Source organism: Rattus norvegicus, chromosome 4 (genome assembly GCF_021556685.1).
Source record: "Rattus norvegicus strain SHRSP/BbbUtx chromosome 4, alternate assembly SHRSP_T2T, whole genome shotgun sequence".
Taxonomy (NCBI): Eukaryota; Metazoa; Chordata; class Mammalia; order Rodentia; family Muridae; genus Rattus; species Rattus norvegicus.
This window is the reverse complement of record NC_141537.1, coordinates 14,698,144-14,723,552: the sequence shown is the minus strand read 5'-3', so window position 1 is coordinate 14,723,552 and position 25,409 is coordinate 14,698,144. Positions and strand designations below refer to the sequence as shown.

The 25,409-nt window shown below is 44.1% G+C and overlaps 1 protein-coding gene across 4 annotated transcripts in view; it reads left to right on the top strand.

The window, feature by feature from the left end:
* Positions 1-25,409, top strand: part of Gsap (gamma-secretase activating protein) — a 94,338-nt gene that overhangs the window by 23,261 nt on the left and 45,668 nt on the right. For all 4 annotated transcript variants that reach the window (XR_015685521.1, XR_015685520.1, NM_001395028.2 and 1 more), the window contains 7 exon segments: positions 5,049-5,137; positions 9,127-9,196; positions 10,855-10,904; positions 15,993-16,097; positions 16,484-16,543; positions 17,377-17,420; positions 18,500-18,585. Coding sequence is in view for 2 of the 4 variants with exons in the window: in NM_001395028.2 (NP_001381957.1) it covers positions 5,049-5,137; positions 9,127-9,196; positions 10,855-10,904; positions 15,993-16,097; positions 16,484-16,543; positions 17,377-17,420; positions 18,500-18,585 (504 nt within the window). In the remaining 2 variants the exon portion in view is untranslated.

The window sequence follows — 25,409 nt, the reverse complement described above, 5'->3', positions numbered from 1 at the left end:
CTTTCCACAATCTGTGGGTTTTTCACGTAGTTAGAATGTCTGAATTATTATAAGAGGAAGTTGGCTGTCAGTTTGTACTGCCCAGTGGAGTAATTTCTTATACATTTAAAATGGGTATTAGTAGGGAAAGTCGCATTTCCTTCTTGTTTTCAATTTTCACAATATTTTTATCCCATTTTTCCTCTTGACTATCAATGTTCCTCTTTTTGCTGGAGCCATGTTTTAGGCAACAAGCAGATTTCCACAGTTCCTCACTGTCAGTGTGAAATAGTGGAGAGTTAACTGAGAAAGATTCTCAGTTAAGGGATTGTCCAAATCAGGTTGGGCTGTGGATGTGTCTGTGGGGGAATCCTTGACTGTTAATCAGTGCAGGAATGCCCATTCCACCATGGGCGGCACCATTCCCTAGGCATGTGGATCTGGGCTATATGAGAATCTAGCTAATCATGAGCTATGAGAAGTCAGCAAGCAGCCTTCATCAGTGGTTTCTGTTTCAAGGTCTTGCTTGAGTTCCTGCTCTGACTTCCCTCGATGACACACGGAGGAGTGTGACTTAGGTGTGTAGGCCAAACAAACAGAGAGCCACCTTTCCTCCCTTAAGTCACATTTGGTCAAGGTGTTTGTCACAGCAACAGAATGAAACTAGATCACTCATCGTTGCTTCTGTCCAGTCAACAGGAATGCAGCCTTGAGAATCGATGTGCTGTCCTGTCAGCTTTATTTTTTTCCCTTTCTTTTTTCTTTTTCCCCATCATAAACTGTGGTACTGATCAAACATTTGACTTTTCATTCTGTAGTTTATGCTTGTGATTCAACATAATAGCTCACTGCTGTCTTGCCTTTTCAAGTGATTTGTGTATTCAGCAGGAGTGTGTACATGTAAGAATATGTGTACACGAGTGCGACGTGTCAACCCACGTGGAGGACAGTTTAACATCTCATGCCTTCCTCTGTAGGTCTCTGTTTGGTTCTGTGTGAGACAGGCGCTCTCACGGAACCCAGAGCTCATGGATTTGGCCAGACTGGCTGGCCCAGGAGCTAGCTGGATCTGCTTGCCTCCACTCTGGAGTTCCAAGTAAACACTGCGGTGCCTGACTGTTTTATGTTGAATCTGAGCTCAGTTCTTTATGCTTGCATAGCAAGCACTTTCCCCACTGACTCATTTCCCCATATCCCTCAAGGATTGTTTTCTTAGTGTCTACTAATAATTTTATCGATCTGCCATAGATAGAAATGAGTACACAACAGGACTCTAACAACCAACCATCACAACTCCTCCACCACAACACACCACCACCCCCACCACCTCCACCACCCCCACCACCTCCACCACCACCACCTCCACCACCACCACCTCCACCACCACCACCATCAATAAACAGGTTGAGATCTGGGCAAGGTGAGCCTTGAAACTGCCACAAAGGAAAAAAACAAAACAAAACAAAACAAAACAAACAAAAAAACAATCCCCAAATGCGTCCTTCTTCTGCTGTCCCTGGTGTCTGCCTGTGTGCTCCTTCTGTGTGGACCTGGGGCCTCTTTTGTGAAGGGGAAGTTGAGGAGACTTCCGGCTCAAGGAAGGACTCGGAGAGGACACAAGGCTGAGAGCAACAGTCATAATCGTTTGAAGGCGGTCGGGCAGGATGGTTCTGTGGCGCAGATCAACACTAAGAGGCAGACAGCACTTAGTGAACTCACGGAAATCTGTTGTGAACGGCAGGGTTTGCAATGAGGCAGGTCAGGCACAGGGATGATAGGCAGCCAGGCAGTGAAGCACACCTGCAGGTCGGAAACGGGGGACGAAGGTAGATTGCTGTGTCCAGCAGCAGACAGGTGTCCACTGAAAGAGGAGGCGCCGCTCTCCTCCAGAACTTTGTTACAGAACAAGAATACATTCTCAGCTAGAAGCCGCAATTTGGTCCCGCCTCATCCTGACTACCACAGTATAGCTTCCTCTCCTCTCCCATTTCCCTGACCCTATGTCTTTATTGTTCATAATGCACAGGAGTGTGCACACATGCGTATGTGCACACGCACACTGCTCTTCTTTTCTCTTTTTCCTTTTTTAAACTAAACACCCAGTGTTCTGTTTTGGAACATCAGATGGAGACAGTCGGGGGAACGTACCGGTTCTGGGAAAATATCCCCCTTCTCCGTTAGTAGGTCATTCAGCTCTTATCTCATTCCAGAAAGTTATTTGTTCTCATTGTTTTCACAAAAGAACCCAGCAACACAAAATCCTTGCATGCCTTGTTCAATTGGAGAATGCTCATTTATCATTGTAAAGCCGAGGATAACTTTTTAACTTTTTTGGTACATAGCTCTTACATGTAGGGCAATCTGTCTTTAAGAAGGGATAAATCACTCTTGAATAAAATGCTCCTAGGTCATTTTCCCTTCAACTCAAGTGTCTTGTTACTTAAATAAACTTCTTGTTTAAAATTTAAAAAAAAAATCCCCAAACAAAATAAATTAAAAAATACTAATGTTAAAAAGAAAAAAAAAAGTCACACAGACCCCCCTCCTCCCCAATTCTCACAACATTGGGTGAGTAGGCCAACACCCAAGAAGCTGAGGCAGGAGACTCACTCCAGATTCCAGGGCAGAATCAACCCCCACCACCAAAAAAACCCCCCAAAAAAGACCTCTTTAACCTTGGCATTTCTGAGGTACAGGCAGAGGGATTAAACATTTTGAGCCCATCATCAACTATGGTTATCGAATCCTGCTGTGACGGTTTGTACATGCTTGGCTCAGGGAGTGGCACTATTAGGAGGCATGGCCTTGTTGGAGTAGGTGTGTCACTGTGAGCATGGGCTTAAGACCCTCCCGCTAGCTGCCTGGAAGTCAGTAATCTTCCCCCTACCCCCCTTCAAATGAAGATGTAGATTTCTCAGCTCTGCCTGCACTGTACCTGCCTAGATGCTCCATGCTCCGGCCTTGACGATAATGGACTGAACCACTGAACCTGTAAGCCAGGCACAATTAAATGTTGGCCTTACAAGAGTTGCCTTGGTCATGGTGTCTGTTTGCAGCAGTAAAACCCTCACTAAGACACCTGGACTATGTAAGAACTCTCAGAGAAAAGTAGAAGGAAAAGCATAACTCTCTACCTTACAGACGAGGGAGTCAGATGTGGCCCTCAGGGTCTACAGGGAGGGTCTGCAGGGTCTACAGGGAGGGTCTGCCTCCTCATCTCCAGTTTGTAACCCGACATCCAGGTAGACAGAGTTTCTGCAAGCTAGGCTTCCAGAGTTCGGGAGCCGGGGTGGTCAGAGCTTAGGCTACAGGAAGGGCTGTGGCTGCAGGTCTCACACCCAGCCCGGCCCTCCAGGGCCGCAGCGGAAGCATGTATGCTCTCTGGCCTGCAGGGACGAGGCTATTGAGGAGTACCTGGCTCTCCAGCCTTGCCTCTGGCGGTCTGGGTGGAGGTGAGGAGTGGGGTAGGATACTAGCTGAGCCCTTGAATAGCCAGCGGCCCTTCAGGCCTGAGTTTCGGCCCTTGGTCACAGGGGTGAGCTGCCAGCTCAGCTTGCTTCTCCTCCAGGCTGTTTGAGGACCAGGGCCTCACCAACCTCCCAACCCCCCTGGGAAAAGCTCCAGGACAACTCGCAGCTGGACAAGTTACGGGAGCCCAGGATGTGGGAGTGCAATGGAGCTCCATCTGCTGCTTGGGTCAGGAGTTTACCCGCAGGTGATCCTTAAAGATTTTTTTTTTTTTTTTTAGCAGAACTAACCCAGGACTCATAGTCTGTTAGACCACATCCTGGAAGCTTGCTCACACTAGGTACCTTTTCCTGGACCAGCACGTCACGTTACTTTTTCAAGGACTGAAAACTGGAGTTGATTCCAGTCTGCTGTATGATCCTCAGATTGCACACTGACATCCAAAATACAGTGCTTGAGAGAGAACCGCACTGTATAGTAGTCTTAAGAGCTGGAGCGTGCTCTCAGGAGAGGGGAACCTTTGACCTAAGTTCGGACATCTGTGGTAAACCCCTTCCAGCCCCTGGCTATGGCCTTACCCCTAATTACTTTTATGACATTTGCTCAGTGATGATACTGAGGACCTAAGCCAGCTGTTGAGAGCACTGCTCCATTGTCCCTGGGGGAAACTGAGATTATGAACTACTGACAGGCACTATCAGCCATGATATACATACATCAGAAATTCTTTGTACACACACACACACACACACACACACACACACACACACACACACACACACACACACACACACAGGACTGCCACCGTGCTGCAGAATCGGAGAGACAACAATGAACAGAACAATGATGATCTGGTCTACAAAGCCGTGCTAAAAAAACGCTACGCTTACACTCCGGCTACACTGACTTCTGCCTTATTGTGGTTTCTTTATCTGGTTTGATGTCCCCCCATTTTTTGGTAATGAAAACTAGGGCCTCCCACGTGCCCTACCAATCCCTCAACCACTCACTTACTACCTATGGCCCTCAATCTTGAATTTGAGGAATGTCAAAGTAAATCTTAGAAAAAAATTAAGAAATAGCTTCTATAAAAGGAAACACACACTTTCCACATCCGGCTGTCCCGATTTGCAAACGATGCTGTCTAGGGGAAAGGACACCCATTGGGGGTCAGCTTGTCCGGCGCTCTCCTGCATTATGGGCAACAGTATACTGTTTCAGAAACCGTCTGCATTTAGCTGTGGTGCTTCCTTTCCCAGTGCCTGCTGCCCTTCCTAGGGCACTCAAAGGCTTCCCTTTGAACGTGGGCATTCTTTGGTCCAAATGCACCTTCCCTTATATATGGATGCAGAAGGCGGGCCTTTGCTAGGCTGATTGCTCCTATAGAGTCCCTGGGCCCACCCCATAACCCTGAAAGGAACCAGGGGATAGAATTGCAGTGTAATGTCACCTCAAGAGACATGATGGTGACGGTAGGATTGTTCTCTTAACGCACTGTTGGCATAAGCTGATACCTCGGGCATTCTTCCTGATGGTCGCTTGAGAAAAGAGAACACGTGCTGTTCTGATCTTTATGACTGAAATCTTCCTTTTCTCTGTAGGATCGAAGTGCCTAACTTTGCTGGTTGAAATCCACCCTGTTAACAACGTGACGGTTCTGAAAGCTGTGGATAGCTGCGTTTGGGTACAGGTAAGTAAGCCTGCTGTCTGTCTTGTCTCGTTAATCCCGAGGAGGTGTGACACCGAGGCAGAAAGGTGTTTGTTTACACGGCATGTTCACAGGCATCATCGCATTTAATCTGCTAAGCAGTATTCCTGAGGAGAAGGCTGGCAGCAACCAGACCTGAGGCTTCCCCTGTTAACATGAAGATAGGAATTCTGGCCTGGCCACCCTGGCTCTCCTATATCTGACAGTAAAGCAATGTTGTCACGTGAGAACACCAAGTGTCAAAATAACTTGGTGGTAAGCTTTAAAATGGTTTATTCCGCATATTCACCAGGTTGATTAAGGGCAGTGGATTCCTGACCTCAGCAACACTGCACTGCTGTAGAGGTGTGCAAAGGATGATGCAGGCGGGCCTGTCCGTTTTTATCTGAAGATCCCACACTCGTGCATTCTTGCCCTTATGGGGACGTATTTGCAATTCAAAATCTACCCTTGTGGCTCTTTGCTGGGCATTTGCTGGGCAGGTGAGTCATCTGTTTGCACTTCCCCAAGGATGTTCTGCCTTGTGTTCCCACCGTAGACAAGTGGTGTTCACTGCCTAGAGCCATGGGTGTTTCATTTTTGTTCTTTTCCTTGTGATGTTTTTGATGACTTCCTGGCATCATTGGGAAGTATCATCAAGTGTTCCTAAGAGCACAAAGGCTGTGATGTATTTTACAGAGGAAGTGTGTGTGTGTGTGTGTGTGTGTGTGTGTGTGTGTGTGTGTGTGTATGTGTATTACTTAGATAAGCTATTTGGGCATGAGTTCTAGTGCTGTGGGCCACAAGCTCCATGCTAATAAATCAATAAGATGTGTGATACGAGGCGTAGTTCAACACACAAGAGAAGATTATGTGAGATTATGTGCAAGAGTGTGAACGGAGGTTAGTGGCCTGTGATCAAGTCTAGTGTTCAACATCCAAGGCCTTTGATAGTTAACGCAGGTAGTCAGGATTGGTTGTCCACAGATATGCTAGAGCATAATTTCCCTGAACCTCATTTCACGTTCCTAGCTTCTGGTCGACCTGGAGTCAACTAGTCTCACCTGTAGTATCTGACTTTGCCCCAGCTTACAGCCAATGGGGCTGCCTCTTTTCTGTATTAAGGGAGGGCTTGGCTTCCTCTCTCCTCCTCTCTTATCCTCCCCTCCCCTTCCCCTCCCCTCTCCTCCCACCCTTCTCTCCCCTCCCCCTTCCCTTCCCTCTCTTCCTTCCCCTCCCCCTCCTCTCTCTTTCTCTCCCTCTCCTCCCCTCCCCTCCCTCCCCTCCCCTCCCTTCTCTTCCTTCCCTACCTTTCCCTCCCCCTCCCCTCGCTCCCTTCCCCCTCCCCTCTCTTCCCTCTCCTTCCTTCCTCCTGTCTCCAGCTCTTCACTGCCATTCCAGTTGCTTGCAGATAGGCTCCCCCTGGGGCTCGTGAGCACCTTCTCTTCCCTTGGCAACTTTGTCTGCACTGTTGTCAGTACAGGGATGGCTATGAGACAGAGCACACTTCCCTTTTCTGACTTGGTTTTGGGTTCCCTCAGCATCCCCACTCAGGCAGGGTAAATGATCGTGACATTATTCTTAAAGGACAAGTAAGGGAATTAGGCCCAGGGAAGGAGTGCTTTGCTTGTTCGCTCTTCTTCTGAGACAGCATTTCAGTATGTAGCCCTGGCTGGCCTGGAGCTGGCTACATAGACCAGGCTAGCCTGGCCTCCTGTTCTTACACCCTCACCTCTAGAGATGGGACGTCAAGCTTCCACTCATGGCATGTATTGGCCTTCTGCTCTGTTGCTCTCCCTGGCAGAGATGTGCCTCTTCACCATCCACCAAATCCGGTCTGCACTGTGTTCTGTCTTTATCTTTCATATGTTCATGTCTACACAGGGAGTCGGTCACCACTGTCCGAGGAACTGTAGCGGGACACTGGTGATTGGACCCTCCTTGTCATCCTTTGCGAGTCCCCGACGGCCTGAGCTACATTTAGATATGGCTCCTTCTAAACATCTATACCACATGCGCCAATGGCAGATGCCAGTTCTCACAGTCTTGCTGTGTTTGTGACGCTGTTCCCTTAAAGATGCATAGTGATTGTGTAGATTCTCACTTTTAATTGGTTTAGAATGCAAGAGAGCCATCTTGAATGCTGGAAAGCTGTACTTGAAGGCTATGTTTTAGTGTTCAGGCCTTGCTCTAGGACTACCTCAAACACTAGCACGACAACCACCACCTGTATGAGTTTTGTAAAATCACTTTCTCGGTGCTTACCCTGCAAGATGGGGCAGAGGCTTAGAGATCGGCAGCCACAGCGCCCGGGTACCTGCATTCCTGAGAAGGCAAGCTACTTCTGCAAACATGGAACTTCCCCAGCTTGTCTTCTTTTTTAAGTTCTAGGAAAATGTTATTAGAGTTTAAAAGAAAATCATACCAGGGCAGTTAAGCTGTAAATCTTGATTATACAGAGGAGAATGGATTATCTGGAGAGAAGGGGGGGGGTGAGGGAAGCCACACTACTTGAGTTAAGTCATCATGGAAGCCAGCCATTTGGCAGCAGTCAGTCACGTGATGGGGTGTGATGTTCAGTATGTTAGAGAGCCCACCATGTTAGGGTAAGCAAGCCTAGAAGAGAGAAGAAAAGGGATATGACAGACCTGAAAGTCTGTGGCTCTGTACAAGACTGTGCCGGGGGCAGGAATTCTGGGAGCACAAAGTGCACTATTTCAAAGGGATGCTTATGCTACCCACCTCTTAGCATGGCTTAAAGTGAGCCTGCCTTCCTAGAGGTATTTGTCCTCCTTTCCCGAGAGGCACTCCCTTAGCTAGGTCATGGGCCTGTCCAACTGGATTAACTCTTAAGGGAGGAGACAATGACATATCCCACCCAGACCTACCATCTTCTTAAGGGTTATCTCCTTATGGCAAAGCACTGAGGTCTTCACCTCAGCCCATTCCTCAGCCCAGCGTGCAGGGCATCTCATTAGCCCACACTCTCACAAGTCACTAATAGTTAACTCTGTATTGTTTCTGTAGCCAAATTCCGTATTTCTGTCTAGTATGTCATTTTTAAGGCCATTGGTAAAAAGAATGTCACACAGTCATCAGTAATTCTACTGATCTATTATGTAAATAGTAGTTATACAATAATAGTTATACAATGGTAATGGAGAGGTCAGTGTCTGTGGAAATTGGGCCACATGTGGCTATGTCCTTTTATAATAAAGCTTTCCGGGGAACAACATTCACTGGTAACTCTTTCTAGTAAATGGCTTTTCACGCCATAAAATGAGAAGGCTGGCCGACCATCCGTCCTTTTTTGATGATGAAAGCGTTGAGCTGTTGGAATCACCTCATGCCTGCTTTCTTTCAGCCAGGGCCGGTGGAGTCACACACAGTGGGAGCACACAAAGGGTGTGCAGTGTCAACCCCTCTCTTCCCAGTGGCCGCTATCGTAACTTTGAACCTTGTCACTCTTTAGTCACTTGCCACATCATGGCTCCCTGCTCTTTCCTGGAAAGTCCCTGGCCCCTTTGTTCTTTGTCTCTCAGATGTCTGGAAATTGCAGCTGGGAGTGTGCTTACTCAGTTTTTAATTATATACTGGGTTTAGTTTCATAATAAATATACTGACCACACTTTTTTTTCTGCGTGCAGTGGAACATGTCGTATCCATGTTCCTTGCATTGTTCCTGATTGTCTTCAGAATCAAACAGTCCAAACAGGAAGTACACCCTCTCTGGAGGCAGCTCCCTCTTTGTCTTGTGCTCAAAGGAAGGATGATAAAAGTCGTTCCTGGTACCAACCTCCCCCTAGACAACTGAGGTCCTAGAAGGTTCTTTCCTCTATGTGTTTGAACTTTGACAGGTGTGCAGTGAATCCCCTGAAATAGTCTGTGGTTCACAGTTCCTTGCGTGAGGCGCAGCAGTGACCATGGTCAACTACTGAGGTACTGGTACAAGCCAAAAGTTGCTTATGATCTTTCTAATTCCCTCTCTACAGTTCCTCTACCCACAAGCTGAAAGTCATCTTCTTGCACAGAACCACCTGTTACTGATTTCAGAAGAGAAATGTAAGTGTATCTTTAGGTAATATATGGGGGAGCATGTGTAGTCGCCCAGTGAAGTGTGACGCCTGACTGAACATGCTGGGCATCTTCACCATCACTGGGGCTCCTTGATGTCATATGAGACCTAGAATCCCTGCAAAAACCATTCCCTCCTCCTCAACTCCTTCCTCAACCTCTACTCAGTTTCCTTGTCTTGGGAAAGGAATAGTTCATGTGTACATAGATGTCCAACTTATCAACTTGTAGAACAGCGTGAGAGGCTTGGATGGAGAAAAGAAAGGGAAGGCATGGGCTCTAGAGGAATCCCAGGGGAGATCTCAAGGCCCACAGCAGCATGACCAAATTTAAGTATAAATGACACGAGAGGTTGTGGCCTTTCAAGGTGTTTTCAGATTTGGGAAGGGCTACAGACAAAATCCACGAATACTTACCAACAAGCAGTCTTTCACATTATGAGATGAAGCTGTGTGTTGATTATGTTTGAATGGGCAGATTATGTTTGTGTCTTGTAAATAGAACCAGCAGAATATAAGTGTCACTAAACCTAAGCTGTTAGTTGTTGCATAAAATTATAAAATAATGCTGTCCTTTACTCCACACTAGATCTGGCACCGCAGTGCCCCAACATATCTGGTAGATATCTTCTCCTCAGCAAAGCGTCTCACCTGCTCTGCTCCATCCCATATCACTCTGCCGATGGCTTCTCTCTGAGCCTGGCAGCAATCTCTCTACCCATCCAGTTCCCAAGGCAGGTCGCCACCATGTCAGAAATACACATCCCAACTCCATGGCAGCCCAGTGTCTCCAGCCACTGCATACTCTCTTGAACTTAAATCGTCAAATGAAAGAACACACAACACGATAACCTCTGACCCAATTGATAAGATATAATTGCCCACCTAGACATACAAAGCCCTGTACACATCCACCCCTTAAGAACATTCATAACAACCTGTAAATGTGCAGAGAGGAATCTTAACATCAGCCTCCATGTTCTCTTAGCCACTTCCTCTCCTCAGTTCCAGTCTCCTCTCTAAAACCTTTCTCCCGCCCATCCTTCCTTCTCATCCAATGACAGGCCTCCTTCTATCTCATACCTGCCTATACCTGTGTGATGACATCATCCTACGGTTAGTTAATACAAATTGGATTAAAATGTTATAGATTTTATTCGTGTTGTGTTGTTCCTAAAATGCCGTGTGTGTATGTGTATAGTTTCTACCTCTATTAATGATATATATGCATTAATATATAAATATATGCATTAATAGATCATATATTAATATAATAATTAATTATATAACCCATTAATTATATACTTATGATGAATATATATGCATCCGAGGTCAACCCTGGTAACGAGGCTCTTGTGGTCTTATCTAAGACGCTGATACACTTGTGGAGGGAAGAATGGCCAGACGATCCATAGATTATAACAGTACAGAGAAAAGTAAATGTGGACCTTGAGGCTGTCAGAGGGGGGCGACGATGTTTGTTTTGCAGTGTCTTGCAAGAGTTGTGTTGTCATGGGTTATTTTCTAAGCAGTTATTATATAAAAATGTATCCACAGTTATTAGAAAGATAGGACTAATGCTTTCCCTGAATATTTAACTCTCTCTCTCTCTCTCTCTCTCTCTCTCTCCCCGTTTATTTTTTAAAGATATTGAACGGTTTCATATCCAGATCACCAGAGAAGATGGAAACAGAGTGGTAAAGTTTTGAAATGCTTCTTGCTTCTAGAAGGAGTCATGCCTCTGGCCTCTACAGACAGATGAACTCTATTGACACAACACATTTTCTTTGATGTTTTTTGAATACTAAATAACCTCCCTGTTAAGACATGTGAACCAAAACAAACATACACGGAGGAAGTAGCAGCCTTCCTTGCTACCTCACACCCAGTGCCAAGTGCAGTAGTCTCGGGGACTTTCTCCACAGTCTCGCTTGCTGGTTCAAACCTGTCCGATGTTAGATACACATGTGGGGCTGGGGGGATCAGTTGTTTATACCAAATAGAATCGTGATCTCTGTCTTAGTGGTTGATAATTTACTCACGGCATCAAGAGGCCATAGGTTAGACACCAGGGCAAGGGCTGATTGTTTTTCGATAACTTTTATGTATATGCACATGCAGCACATAGGACCTGGTGTTTATGGTCCCTGCTCATCTTTCATCTGCACGTGTGCTTTCATTTGTCCCCAACTTTCCCCAGTTAGGTTGACTCCACATCTGTCTTCACTGTTGACAACCCTGGCTTGATTTATTATCAACCTGTGTGTGTAACTATGGAGACGCCAGCTAGAATAGCTTCGATTCATTTGCTGAGGAAGGGCACGGCAGTTCCTGGCCCAGTGTCTGATGTTTCAGCCATTCCATTGTGTGCGGACATCACCTCACTTGCCAGCCCTTTGGTTTTGAAGTACAAATCCTCTCTGACGTATCTTTTGCTCCCATCCTTTACATGTGGGCACTTTCATTTCTTTGGCTTAAATCCTCAGAATTGGATGGCTAGGTTGGCGGGAATATGCATTTAATATGGAGGGGTTGCTACTTTCCAAAAACCTAGTTTTATAAATAGAAGATTAGAGTATAACATAAATTTACCTTTAATGTTTTGCATGGTAAACCGATAGCTTACTGTTACCTTTGTCTGTATTTCTTTTACTGCTTATTGAGTTTGGGCACCTTCTCTGTTTACTGGCTATTTAGATTTGCTTTTTGGAAAATGTATCCATTATATCTTTGCTGGTTTTTCTACTTGGTTCCCTTTTTCTTGACAATTTTTTCATGAGTTCTGAATATAGTATAAGAATAAAAATGGGTTTTATTCAAAGTTTAGTCTATGAGATGACCTTTAAATTTTACACTTATTCATTGTTATGGTTTGTGGTGTGTGTGTTGTGTGCATGTGTGCATATGTGTGTGCATATGTGTGTGCCTGTGGATGCATGTGTGTGCATGTATGTGTGCATGTACTCATGGCATGCAATATGGAGAATTACCCCAGAGATCAAACTCAGGTTGTAAGGCTTGGTGGCAGGCACCTTCACCCATTAGCCTTCAAAATAATTTTTCTTCAAGAATATTGATGTTTCTCTGAAGACTTTAAAGCTATGGACAAAACCGAAACGGGAAGAGACTTTTACTAATCATGTAGTTACAGTTGAAAGCAGCAGAGCTGGCTGGAAATGAGCAGGCTGTGTGGGTGGGGCTGTGGCTGCTGGTGACCCCAGGGAGTGCTAGTGTTTAGAGCCCAGTTGCAGCAACAAGAACTTGGAGAGCAGGAAGCATGTATGTTGATGACAATGAGCAGAGGCTGAAGAGTAGGTGGGAAGAGAATTTGGAAGCCAGATGATACTGTGGGGAGCGTGTGTGTGTGTGTGTGTGTGTGTGTGTGTGTGTGTGTGTGTATGTATTTGTGTGTGTATGTGTGTGTGTATGTGTATTTGTGTGTGTATGTGTGTGTGTATATGTATTTGTGTGTGTGTATGTGTGTGTGTATGTGTGTGTATGTGTATGTGTATTTGTGTGTGTATGTGTGTGTGTTTGTGTGTGTATGTGTATGTGTATTTGTGTGTGTATGTGTGTGTGTTTGTGTATGTGTATGTGTATTTGTGTGTGTATGTGTGTGTGTTTGTGTATGTGTATTTGTGTGTGTATGTGTGTGTGTTTGTGTATGTGTATGTGTATTTGTGTGTGTGGATGTGTGTGTTTGTGTGTGTATGTGTGTGTATGTGTATTTGTGTGTGTATGTGTATGTGTATTTGTGTGTGTGTATGTGTGTGTGTTTGTGTGTGTATGTGTATGTGTATTTGTGTGTGTATGTGTGTGTGTTTGTGTATGTGTATGTGTATTTGTGTGTGTGTATGTGTGTGTTTGTGTGTGTATGTGTGTGTATGTGTATTTGTGTGTGTATGTGTGTGTGTATGTGTGTATGTGTATATGTATTTGTGTGTGTATGTGTGTGTATGTGTGTTTTTGTGTGTGTATGTGTGTGTGTATGTGTATTTGTGTGTGTATGTGTGTGTGTATGTGTGTATGTGTATATGTATTTGTGTGTGTATGTGTGTGTTTGTGTGTGTATGTGTGTATTTGTTTGTGTGTGTATGTGTGTATGTTTGTGTATGTGTATATGTATTTGTGTGTATGTGTGTGTGTTTGTGTGTGTATGTATGTGTGTATGTGTGTGTGTATTTGTGTGTGTATGTGTGTGTATGTATATGTGTATTTGTGTGTGTTTGTGTATGTGTATGTGTATGTGTATGTGTATTTGTGTGTGTGTATGTGTGTGTGTGTTTGTGTGTACGCGTGCGTGTGCTCCTGCCAGCTGCCCAGACAAGCTCTTACTGCTCAACATGGCATCTCTGCTGTTTCTCCATCCCCTGGTGCCCTTCCTGGGCACCACTCTGCCCACATTCGAGAAGTAACAGCTTTTACAAGGGTGTGTGATCCCTCGTGTTCATCCAACTCCCTCAAATAACAGGTAATACTGCAGCTCCATCTTCCAATGGAGAAAACAAACGACCAAGACCCACACAATCGAGGTCACCCCAGAGAGACACAATGGATAGTTTATCATGGTCATGAACAATCTGATGCACTCCTGGCTGCCCTATGGCTTTGACTGACAAGATTCCCAAGCCTGTTGTCCCCCTAAACCCAGAATTCATACACATGAACCCAGGATGGATTCAGGGGATACGTACAGGTGCTCTGGGATCTTTAACATCACTCCCCAGGGCCTGATGGTCATGGACCCAGGAGAGCGAGAACTAGACCTGTGTGGGTCCTGGTGCTTCATGCTTCAGCTTGACTGGGGATGTTCCTGTTAGGCCAGAGAGGGTTCAGGGGTGAATCTGCACCATCCTGGAGCTCCTTTCCTGCTCCAGCTCAGGGTCATGAGTTTTCATTTTATGGTTTAATGTCTGCTCGGTAGACATTTTGAGGAGAATGACTTGGGCCTGGGATATTTTACTCTCAGTGCACACTCTGTCACATACTGAGCCTACGTATACTAAGAGTATACGCTCTGCCACTAAGACATACCCATTGCTCTTATCAAGCAAAATTCTTCTTTTCTCTCTCTTTCTCTTTTTTTTTTTTTTTGGAAATAACTATTCTTTTTCTTTTTCTTTTTTTTTTTTTCGGAGCTGGGGACCAAACCCAGGGCCTTGTGCTTGCTAGGTAAGCACTGAGCTAAATCTCCAACCCCTCTCTTTTTTTTTTTTAGTCCGTGTCTTGTTTTGCATTTTAGTCTGGCTTGGAACTTGTCACCTCCTGCTTTAGCCTCCTGAGTGCCAGCATTACACATTGTGAACCAGCATGCCCAGTTTGGAAAAGTAAATTCCTTGTGAGTGTGTATGTATATATGTGTGTATCTTGTGTGTGTGCGTGCATGTTTGTATATGCGTGTATGTGCATATATGCTGGTGTGTGTGTACGTGCGTGTGTGCGTGCGTGCGTGCGAATGAGGTGTGCACTTGGGTATAATTTTTCAAGTAACATCTACCTTATATTTTTGAGACAGGGTCTCTCATTAGCCCGGGGCTTGCTAATTAGGCTATAGTGTATAGTCAGCTAGTCTCAGGGAGCATCCTATTTCTGTTTCCCCAGTCCTAGAATTACAAGTGTAAGCCACTGTGCCTGGATTTTTTTTTTTAATGTGTGTTTTGATGATCAACCTTAGGTCCTTATGCTGCTTACAAGACAATAATTTACTAACCGAGCCATCTCCCATTCAATTGGAAAGTAAACTCTTAGCTCCTTCTGTCAAGTTATTGAGAAATCTGCTGATATGTAAAACAATCACTAGCGATGTTGGGATTCTAGGTTTTGCTGAACTAACTTTGCAGCCTAGTCTAACCTCTCTGGGCTTCAGTTTTCCCTTGAGTTCATTGCATAGCCAGGAATGGCCCTAAACTTCCGATCCCACTATGTGCTGGTAACACAGTCATGTGCCCCAACTCCTGGCTTGCGGGGAGTGGCAGATGAGGGCTTCCTGCATGTTAGGCGAATACTAGCTGAGCTATAGCCCAGCTTCCTGTCCTTCGATTTTAATTCTCTATTGTCCTCTGAGTTTAAACAGACATTTTACATTTAAAACGTATATTTAATATACTTTTATTTCTTCTTCCTTCATTTCTAGAAGGACTCGTCCCTAGGTAATGTTAGTTTCTAGACACACTCAGGGCATGAGTTGGTTGGCAGGGGTTCCATGCTCACTGGGAAGGTTCTGCTTCTGACTGAGATGTAAGTAGAGAAGCTCACAAGAGCCCCTTAGGCTTAGTGCTGAGGAGCTTGGCTTTTGTATGGGGATTCAGAGGTGGGGCTTTGTCCAAGAGGCAAAATCCGAGTCAGACCTCGAAGGGCGAGTGTCAAGTATGGCTGATGGATGTGCAGTGCCATCCCTCTTGTGGAAACCAAGACCAAACCTGGTGTATGGCTCAGCTGGGCCATTACAGAGCCCTCTATGTCAGGCCTGAGTCCTTCCGCAGTGTCAGCCTTTGCCTTTGGAGGTGAAGGCTTTGGTCTATAAAGACCTGGCTGAACTTACACGCGCTCTGTCGATACAGATGCTCTTGTGGATGCTGCCTGTTGGGCTAGGAAGAGGGGTAGAGGCCATTAGGACAGAGGCAATGATACCTTAGAGATTTTATGGAAAAGTGCGTGTATTTTGGATATGGGGAGGTCCGAATAATAAATTACGGGTATTTCCATGTATCACAGGGATAGGACACGTAAAAATAATGATTTGAGATGTCATTTTAAAAATACTTATGAAATCATTCTGTCCCTAGGTAATTAGAAATTCTAGCCATCTCCCAAGAGAAAGAATAGCTGAAGACTTCGTTTGGGCTCAGTGGGATGTGTCAGAGCAGAGAATCCACTACATTGAACTGCAGGTAAAAACTAGCCCAGGGCTACCTATTCCTATGGAAACGATACAGATTCGACAACACTGTGGCATTGATAATTAGTTTTATTTTATTCATACAGATGCTTCACCTGGAAGTCATCTGTGCACCACGCATGTACAGTGCTCTCGGAGGGTAGAAGCCGGGATAGGATCCCGGAACTGCAGTTAGATGGTGTTTGCCCAGGTCCTCGGGAAGAGCAGCCAGTGCTCTTACCCACTGAGACCTGCTGTAGCTTTTTAACAACCACAGTGCTTTTAATGGGGGCAGTCAGCGAATGTTTATTACAGATAATGATAATTATTGTTTCTCGACTATGTCCTCTCCTCAGCTTTTTTATTTCGGGAATAATATGCCAAGCATGTCTTTTCTAGGAGTCAAGGAGTATCTTGAAATGCGTCCAGTTCTGGGCAGATGAAAGCTTTACCATAATGGTGAGTACACAGAATCACCAGTCCTAGGAAGTTTTACCAGAGTTGATGCCATTAGCAAACGTTTGGGCATTTTGGTATTGCACCAGTCACGTGCAGGATCGAATAATTTGGCCTGTGCTGTCCCCAAATGCAGAGTTGATGCAGGTGAAGAGGGTTGCAGGCACAGGAGAGTGCATTTTTAAAGTAACCACCCTTACAGGGCCTTAGAGGAGGGTAATGGGTGTGATCCAGAGTAGATCGCTCTAAGTGGTCGCAAGTGGTTTGACTCAAAAGCAATTGTGAATAGAATGGGTTTGAGGAAGCAAGCCAGTTAGGGTGGATAGTTAGGTACCCAGCGTCACCCTTGGAACTGTGGGATCATGTCCCTTAGGTCTTTATCTGGGATGGACAGCATTTCCTTCCTTCCTAAGGACCAATACTGGTATCAAGCACATATTGGTTTCACACTGTTACAAGACTTTCTTATCACGTCCTGCCCCATTTTTAGCTCACCCACTCCAAAAGACATCCCTGGCTTCCTCCCTTCCATGACTACCTATGGCCTGTTAAAGGCTGCAGTTGTCAATCATCCTACTACTGTATACAATCTGTTGGTGATATCCAAGTCAAAGGCAGAGTGAGCCTTGCAGGGGAGCATACACTGAACGTGTCTGCGAACTCCAGGATGTGCCCTTCCTGCACTGTGGGGGTGGGCGTAGCCTCTGGAGGTGATGAGCGTTTGTCACTGCACAGCCCATCAATGTCCTCTTCTCCGGGGAAAGTCTGTAACACCTGCGGTGATGTCATTTCTAATGGTCATCTCATCTTCTTCTTCTTTTTTTTTTTTTTGACAGTTTGAAATGCCCTTGGACATATCATTAAGTGGCTTGAGATTTAAGTAAGTTATCCATAGAATGTTACATGTCATAGACATTTATAGGTAGCAAAATGATGACATCTTTTCCTAATTGTGGTAGGTAGACAGACCATCTGATATTTTGTGCATCTACTCTAAGATTTATTCTTTTTAGTTTATCTGTGTTTAGCCTGCATACATCTCTGTATCACGTGTGTACAGTGTTTGCAAAGACCAGAAGAGAGTGTCAGATCCTCTGGAACTGGAGTTACCAGCAGTTGTGACTTGCTATGTATGTTCTGATTATTAAACTTGGGTCCTCCAGAGAAGTAGCCAGTGCTCTTAATTTATGAGCCATGCCTAGCCACTTGTGGATATATAAACTGATTTATTAAGCATGGATACAGGATTAGACGTATAAAGTCAACTGTGTTGATTTTCTTAGCCACGTTCTCCTGCAGGGCCCCTGCATTTATTTTGATGTGTGGAAGCGCTTGACTCCTTGTGATTAAACAGAGAGGGTTTATGACTCAGCACAAACTCATCAGATCAAACATCGAAATGCTTTCTTATTGCCAATGAGAGGTCACAGGTCAACCCACTTGTAACTCAGCCCAGTCTCTTGTTTCATTTTTTTTCTATTTTCCTCTTTACGCAAAAGGCAAGACTTTTCTTTTTATAGAGTATTTAGTGTAATAAAAAATTATAGCATAAAAAAAAAAAACAAGACGAAACATAGGATATCAAAGGCCAGAAGAAAAGAAATTCTCGCAAAATCAGTAATTGCAGTCTTAAAGTGTTCAGTATTTCACTAGCTCTACTTAAACACATATGGATACTTAATTGTACCTATTTTCAAACATAGTATTGTATATTTTAGGTAATATTACTATAATCCATAAATTACAAGAACTTGTGTAGTAAGTAATACAATTTTCTGTTGCCAGGCCCACACCTTTAAGCACCACTTACATTTTTACTTTATTTAACAAACACCGTCTGCTGAGATGTGAAGGAAGCATTTCTCTCCGTCTGTGGGTGTGCTGTAGTGCTTGTGGCCTGTATGAGAGGAGTCCGTGTTTTAAGTGCACTCAATCATTTCTTTTCCTTTATAACCTTAGACTCGTCAACTTCGGCTATGATTATCGTCAAGACCAAGCCAAGCTTTGCCATCAGCCATCCCTCTGCATTTTTACCAACCACACAGGTAGAGCCGGGGTCGTGCCTACCAATTTTCATTTGAACTTGTATATGAGTTCTATGCAGTTTGTATAGAATTTGAGTTCTGTAGAAAATGCCATTACGGTTCCACTATGTGAGCAATATTGTTAAATAAGCTGTTATTTATGAAAGTACTGTTAAAGAAAAAGAAAATGAATTATAACAGCCACATTATTATAAAAAACAAGTGGATATTACATATACATTCATAGGTTGAACCAGTATAATTCTACTCCTTTCTGTCACTTCCATTATAATTACATACACACACACACACACACACACACACACACACACACACACACGCTATATTTATGGAAGAAACCATCACCAACAGGGTTATTGTTCTAATAGGTTTTATTGGTATTGTTTTAACAGAGTGGATACATTCACATTTATTCAATGCAAAATTTCCCATGAGGGTAGAAATGCTTTCTGGTGTCAGCCTTACTGATGTGTTGGGTTCTAAATATCTATTTATTTATTTTTATATTTTTTGCATGTATTGTATGTCTGTGGGCGCATGTGTGCCATTCTATGTACGCATGTGGAGTTCAGAGGACAAATTATGGGAGGGAATTCACCTCCTGGGCTCCAGGATCGAGTTCATTTCGTCAGGCCTGGTGGCAAGTGCTTTTACCTGTGGCGCTTCCTTACGGGCCCATGTGTAGAATCTAACCCTATGCACCTGGGTTTGAATGCTATGTCATGGGCCGCTGTTGTAGACGTCAGAGCTTGATACATACCTGTTTATGTAGAGAACATGGAGAGAGGGTTGTTGGGATGGTACATGTGAGCAAACTATGCTATATGCCTGTAAAGTGTTGGGGTCTGGGAATCGCGCACAAACTACTCCGACAGCCAATCTCAGTCAAACAGGTGTGGTTTGTTCAGCACCACACCCCAAGACATAGGAACATACGTCAGACTTGGGAGCCAATTGTGACCTTGAGTCAAGATCCTACAGGGCCTTTTAAGCCTGAGGTCTATAAACATCTATGTTAAGTTATTCCACCAATCAGGATTTAGGGATGGGGATTTCCTTAGGAACAAGTCTTTGTTGTACACTTATGCTGCTCCCATTGCTGGGGTATTCAACTGTGGCAGGCAGGAGACTTGGGCTGTCTAACATTCAGGTCTTAACTTGCCAACTAGGATGTCAGTTACCCACATACCTGTTACATGTCTCTTCCTGACAAGCAGGGTGTCAGTTCCCAGGGAGGATTTAGGAACTCAAACTTTACTCAATCCCTACTCAAAATGGAAGTCTTATTTCAAATAGCAGGTGTCCCTCTTATGTTGGGTCCATCCCAGGGGCAGCTTATAAAGGCAAATACCGTAAAAGCTCATACCCAGGTACAGGAGGTGCTGCTGGGATGTTGGTTTGGGTCCAAGCTTATTGCGGCTAACTCTACAAAGCTTCTACCAGCTTCTATCACGATTGGTTTCCAAGGGCACAGAATATGTAATCACCTTGGGCATAAGAAAGTTTCTAGTAACAATGGAAACAACGTATGAGAAAGTTTCCTTATAATATTAGTAATAGTAAAAAAAGAAAAAAAAAAAGACAGGCCAGACAGGCAGCAGCTACCTAGGCTTTAACATTCCACCTTAACATGAAGAAACGATGTCACAGTTAGGCCTGCCCTACGTGACCTTAATATGCAGTGATAATTGGTAATATAAGGCAGTCACCATGGCCGCTGGGTGCAAAAAGGTTAGAGGGGGCAGGGGAAGTCCAGATGAGATCCAAGTCACACTTGAGACGATGGTGACTTGAGTACAATGGGCAAAGAATATAGAGGGAAAGAGGGCGTGATGTATCTCAGAGATGCCCTCCTGTAACGAGGTGAAGAGGAGAGGCCCTTGGGTGTCTGGCATCAGCAGGTGAACAGTGATGGTGTTTACTAGGGTGTGGGGGTTGTCAGAATGTGGCTAGCATTTGAAACCACAGGAGGAGGGTAGGGTGCGAAGGGGAGGTATTGGGGAGTAATATCTGGGAGTTTAAGTGTTAGGAGTGTCCAATTGAAAGGGCAAAAGGATGCCTCATGAGGAGAGAGCTGGGCAAGGATGATAGCACGAACCCAGAGGCAGAGTGAAGTCTCCCCCAGGGGAAGGGCTAAGTGTATCTCCAGTGGTGGAGTTCCCAGGGGCTGTCCTGTGAGCCGCCTGCCTTGGGCGACTGGAGGGAGACCTGGGCTCTGCTTAAGTTGAGCATCACAGAGAGATAGCGAACTTGTGAGAGGGCAGCAGCGGAGGGTGGAATTGGGATTTAGGGAATTTTTTTTTTTAAAAAAACTCTGGTTGTTTAAATGTGTACAGGACATATTTAGTGGGGAAGGAAAATGGGACAAGTCCTGGCTGAAAGGACTGATATGTTTTGATGGTGGGAGGAAATGAGAGCCAGACTCACAGGGATGAACTCAGTGGGAGCTTCCCTGCCGCCTTTGCTGTTGGATATAAACAGCCACTTCACGCTTTGAATCTCTGCAGAGCTTCCCTTTTTAATTTACCCAGAGGAACTCATGAACAGTCACAGCCATAATATACAAGATGGCTGCTACAACTCATTTAATGACATATTGGCTTCTTCTGGTAGGAAACATAGGAGTGTCTCTTCTTTTCCTTTCCTGGCAATGTGTGAGAGCGTAGAAAAGGGGCCTTGTTCTTCAGTCAGCTTTGCAGGAAAGAACGTAGATCTGGTTCAAATGAACTCCCAGGGTTAAGGTAAAAATCTGGAGAAGCATTTTGTTGTTGTTGTTGTTGCTGTAGTAGTAGTAGTAGTAGTAGTAGTAGTAGTAGTAGTAGTAGTAGTAGTAGTAGTAGTTGCTGTTGTTGTTGTGGAGTAGTAAGTTGCCAGTTCTCATACCTTTTTCCAGTTAGGTTTAAAAGCAAGTTCTTACCTCCACAGTTAAAATAAACAAGATTGTGGTGTAGTTATGCAGTTGGTGAAAGAACCCTGTCTATAGGCCAGAATAAATAGAAAACAGGTTATTCCAAATGAATTGGCAAATTGCTCTTTTTGACTCTATGAAGAATGGAGTTGGAATTTTGATGGGGATTGCATTGAATCTGTAGATTGCTTTTGGCAAAATGGCCATTTTTACTATATTAATCCTGCCAATCCATGAGCATGGGAGATCTTTCCATCTTCTGAGGTCTTCCTCAATTTCTTTCTTCAGAGGCTTGAAGTTGTTGTCACATAGATTTTTTTCCGCTTCCTTGGTTAGAATCACACGGAGGCATTTTACATTATTTGGGACTATTGTGAAGGGTGCCATTTCCCTAATTTCTTTCTCAGCCTGTTTATCTGTTGAGTAGAGGAAGACCACTGATTCATTTGAGTTAATTTTATATCCAGCCACTTTGCTGAAAATGATTATCAGGTTTAAGAGTTCTCTGGTGGAATTTTTGGGGTCACTTAAGAATTCTATCATAACATCTGTAAGTAATGATATTTTGACTTCTTCCTTTCCAATTTGTATCCCTTTGACCTTTTGTTGTCTAATTGCTCTGGCTAGGCCTTGGAATACTATACTGGATAGGTAGGGAGAGAGTGGGCAACCTCGTCTAGTCCCTGATTTTAGTGGGATTGCTTCAAGTTTCTCTTCACTTAGTTTGATGTTGGCTACTGGTTTGCTGTATATTGATTTTACTATGTTTAGGTATGGGCCTTGAATTCCTGATCTCTCCAAGACTTTTATCATGGAGGGGTGTTGAATTTAGTCAAATGCTTTCTCAGCATCTACTGAGATGATCATGTGGTTCTTTTTTTTTTTAATTTTAGAGTTTTTACTTTTCTTTTTCATTGTGCTAGTTTTTTTTTTTGTTTTTGTTTTTTTCTCTCTTGTGTGTTACATTATTTATTTTTTTTAAATCTTTTTTTTAAAATTAACTTGAGTATTTCTTATATACATTTCGAGTGTTATTCCCTTTCCCGGTTTCCAGGCAAACATCCCCCTCCCCAACCTCCCCCTCTTGCCGCCCTCCCCCCAACAATCTAGTTCACTGGGGGTTCAGTCTTAGCAGGACCCAGGGCTTCCCCTTCCACTGGTGCTCTTACTAGGATATTCATTGCTACCTATGAGGTCAGAGTCCAGGGTCAGTCCGATCATGTGGTTCTTATCTCTGAGTTTGTTTATATAGTGGATTACATTGAATGATTTCTGTATATTAGACCAGCCCTGCATCCCTGAGATAAAGCCTATTTGATCATGATGGATGATCGTTTTGATGTGTTCTTGGATTTGGTTTGCAAGAATTTTATTGAGTATTTTTGCATCAATATTCCTCAGGGAAATTGGTCTGAAGTTCTCTTTCTTTGTTGGGTCTTTTTGTGATTTAGGTATAAGTATAATTGTGGCTTCTGTTTCTATTTTATGGAATTGTTTGAAGAGTATTGGTATGAGGTCTTCTTTGAAGGTCTGATAGAATCATTTGGAATTACAAAAAACCCAGGATAGCAAAACTTTTCCCAACAATAAAGGACTTCTGGGGGAATCACCATCCCTAACCTCAAGCAGTATTACAGAGCAATAGTGGTAAAAACTGCATGGTATTGGTACAGAGACAGGCAGGTAGATCAGTGGAATAGAATTGAAGACCCAGAAATGAACCCACATACTTATGATTATTTGATCTTTGACAAAGGAGCTAAAACCATACAGTGGAAAAAAGACAGCATTTTCAACAAATGGTGCTGGTTCAATTGGAGGTCAGCATGTAGAAGAATGCAAATCAATCTATTCTTATTGCCTTATACAAATCTCAAGTCCAAGTGGATCAAGGACCTCCCCATAAAACCAGATACATTGAAACTAATAGAAGAGAAAATGGGGCAGAGCCCTGAATACATGGGCACTGGGGAAATTTTTCTGAACAGATCACCAATGGTTTATGTTCTAAAATCAACAATAAACAAATGGGACCTCATAAAATTGCAAAGCTTCAGTAAGGCAAAGGACACTGTCATTAGGGCAAAACAGCATCCAACAGATTGGGAAAAGAACTTTACCAATCCTACATCTGATAGAGGGCTAATATTCAATATATACAAAGAATTCAAGTTAGAGTCCAGAGAATCAAATAACCCTATTTAAAAATGGGGTACAGAGCTAAACAAAGAATTCTCAACTGAAGAATATTGAGTGGCCATGAAGCACCTAAAGAAATGTTCAACATCCTTAGTCATCAGGGAAATGCAAATCAAAACAATCCTGAGATTCCACCTCACACCAGTCAGAATGGCTAAGATAAAAAACTCAGGTGACAACAGATGCTGTCGAGGATGTGGAGAAAGAGGAACACTCCTCCATTTTTTGTGGGATTGCAAGCTGGTACAACCACGCTGGAAATCAGTCTGGTGGTCCCTCAGAAAATTGGACATAGTACTACCCGAGGACCCAGCTATACCACTCCTGGGCATATACCCAAAAGATGCTCCAACATACAACAAAGACACGTGCTCCACCATGTTCATAGCAGCCTTATTTATAATAGCCAGAAGCTGGAAAGAACCCAGATGTCCTTCAACAGAGGAATGGATATAGAAAATGTGGTATATTGACACAATGGAATACTACTCAGCTATCAAAAACAATGACTTTATGAAATTCATAGGCAAATGGATGGAACTAGAAAATACCATCCTGAGTGAGGTAACACAATCACAAAAGAACACACATGGTATGCACTAACTGATAAGTGGATATTAGTCCCAAAGCTTGGAATACCCGAGATACAATTCATAGACCACATGAAGCTCAGAAAGAAGGACCAAAGTATGGATGTTTCAATCTTTCTTAGAAGGGGGAACAGAGTACTAACAGGAGGAAATATGGAAGTGTGGAGCAGAGACTGAAGGAAAGGCCATGCAGAGACAGACCCATCTGGGGATTCACTCCGTATACAGTCATCAAACTCAGACACTATTGTAGATGCCAGGAAGTGCTTGCTGACAGGACCCTGACATAGCTGTCCCCTGAGAGGCTCTGCCAGAGCATGATGAATACAGCGGTGCATGCTCGCAGTCAACCATTGGACTGGGAACGGGTTCCCCAATGGAGGAGTTAGGGGAAGGACTGAAGGAGCTGAAGGAGTTTGCAACCCCATAGGAAGAACAACAATATCAACCAACCAGACCTTCCAGAGCACCCAGGGACTAAACCACCAACCAAAGAGTACACATAGAGAGACCCATGGCTCCAGCTGCATATGTAGCAGAGGATGGCCTTGTCAGACATCAAGAGGCCCTTGGTCCTGTAAAGGCTTGATGCCCCAGTGTAGAGGAATGCCAGGGCAGGGAGGTAGGAGTGGGTGGGTCAGGGAGCACCCTCATGGAGGCAGGGGGAGGGAGGATGGGATGGGGGTTTCCAGAGGGGAATCCGGAAGAGGGGATAACATTTGAAATGTAAATAAAAAAATCCAATAAAAGAAAAAAAGGAAAAGAAAACAGGTTTATTGAGTATACTGCAAAAAGAGCAGTTGGTATGGCCCTGATAGAATCTTGTGTGTGTGTGTGTGTGTGTGAGTGTGTGTGTGTGTGTGTGTGTGTGTGTGTGTGTGTGTGTGTGTGTGTGTTGGTGGATGGAAGTGTCTATTTCAGAGGGAGCCACTTACCATGCCATTTCTTATGTGAAATTAGCCCCTTGCAAATGGGAAAGGTTCTGTGGTCTAGAGCTGCAGATAATTTTGCTTGGCTGATCTGTTCTGCTGGTCACCGTTGGGGAGAACGGGGCCATGATTCTGTTGCTTGTTTGTTTTGAGTTTTTGTTTGAAGCTTTCTGGACCAAGCTTCCCTTTCTGGCCTTT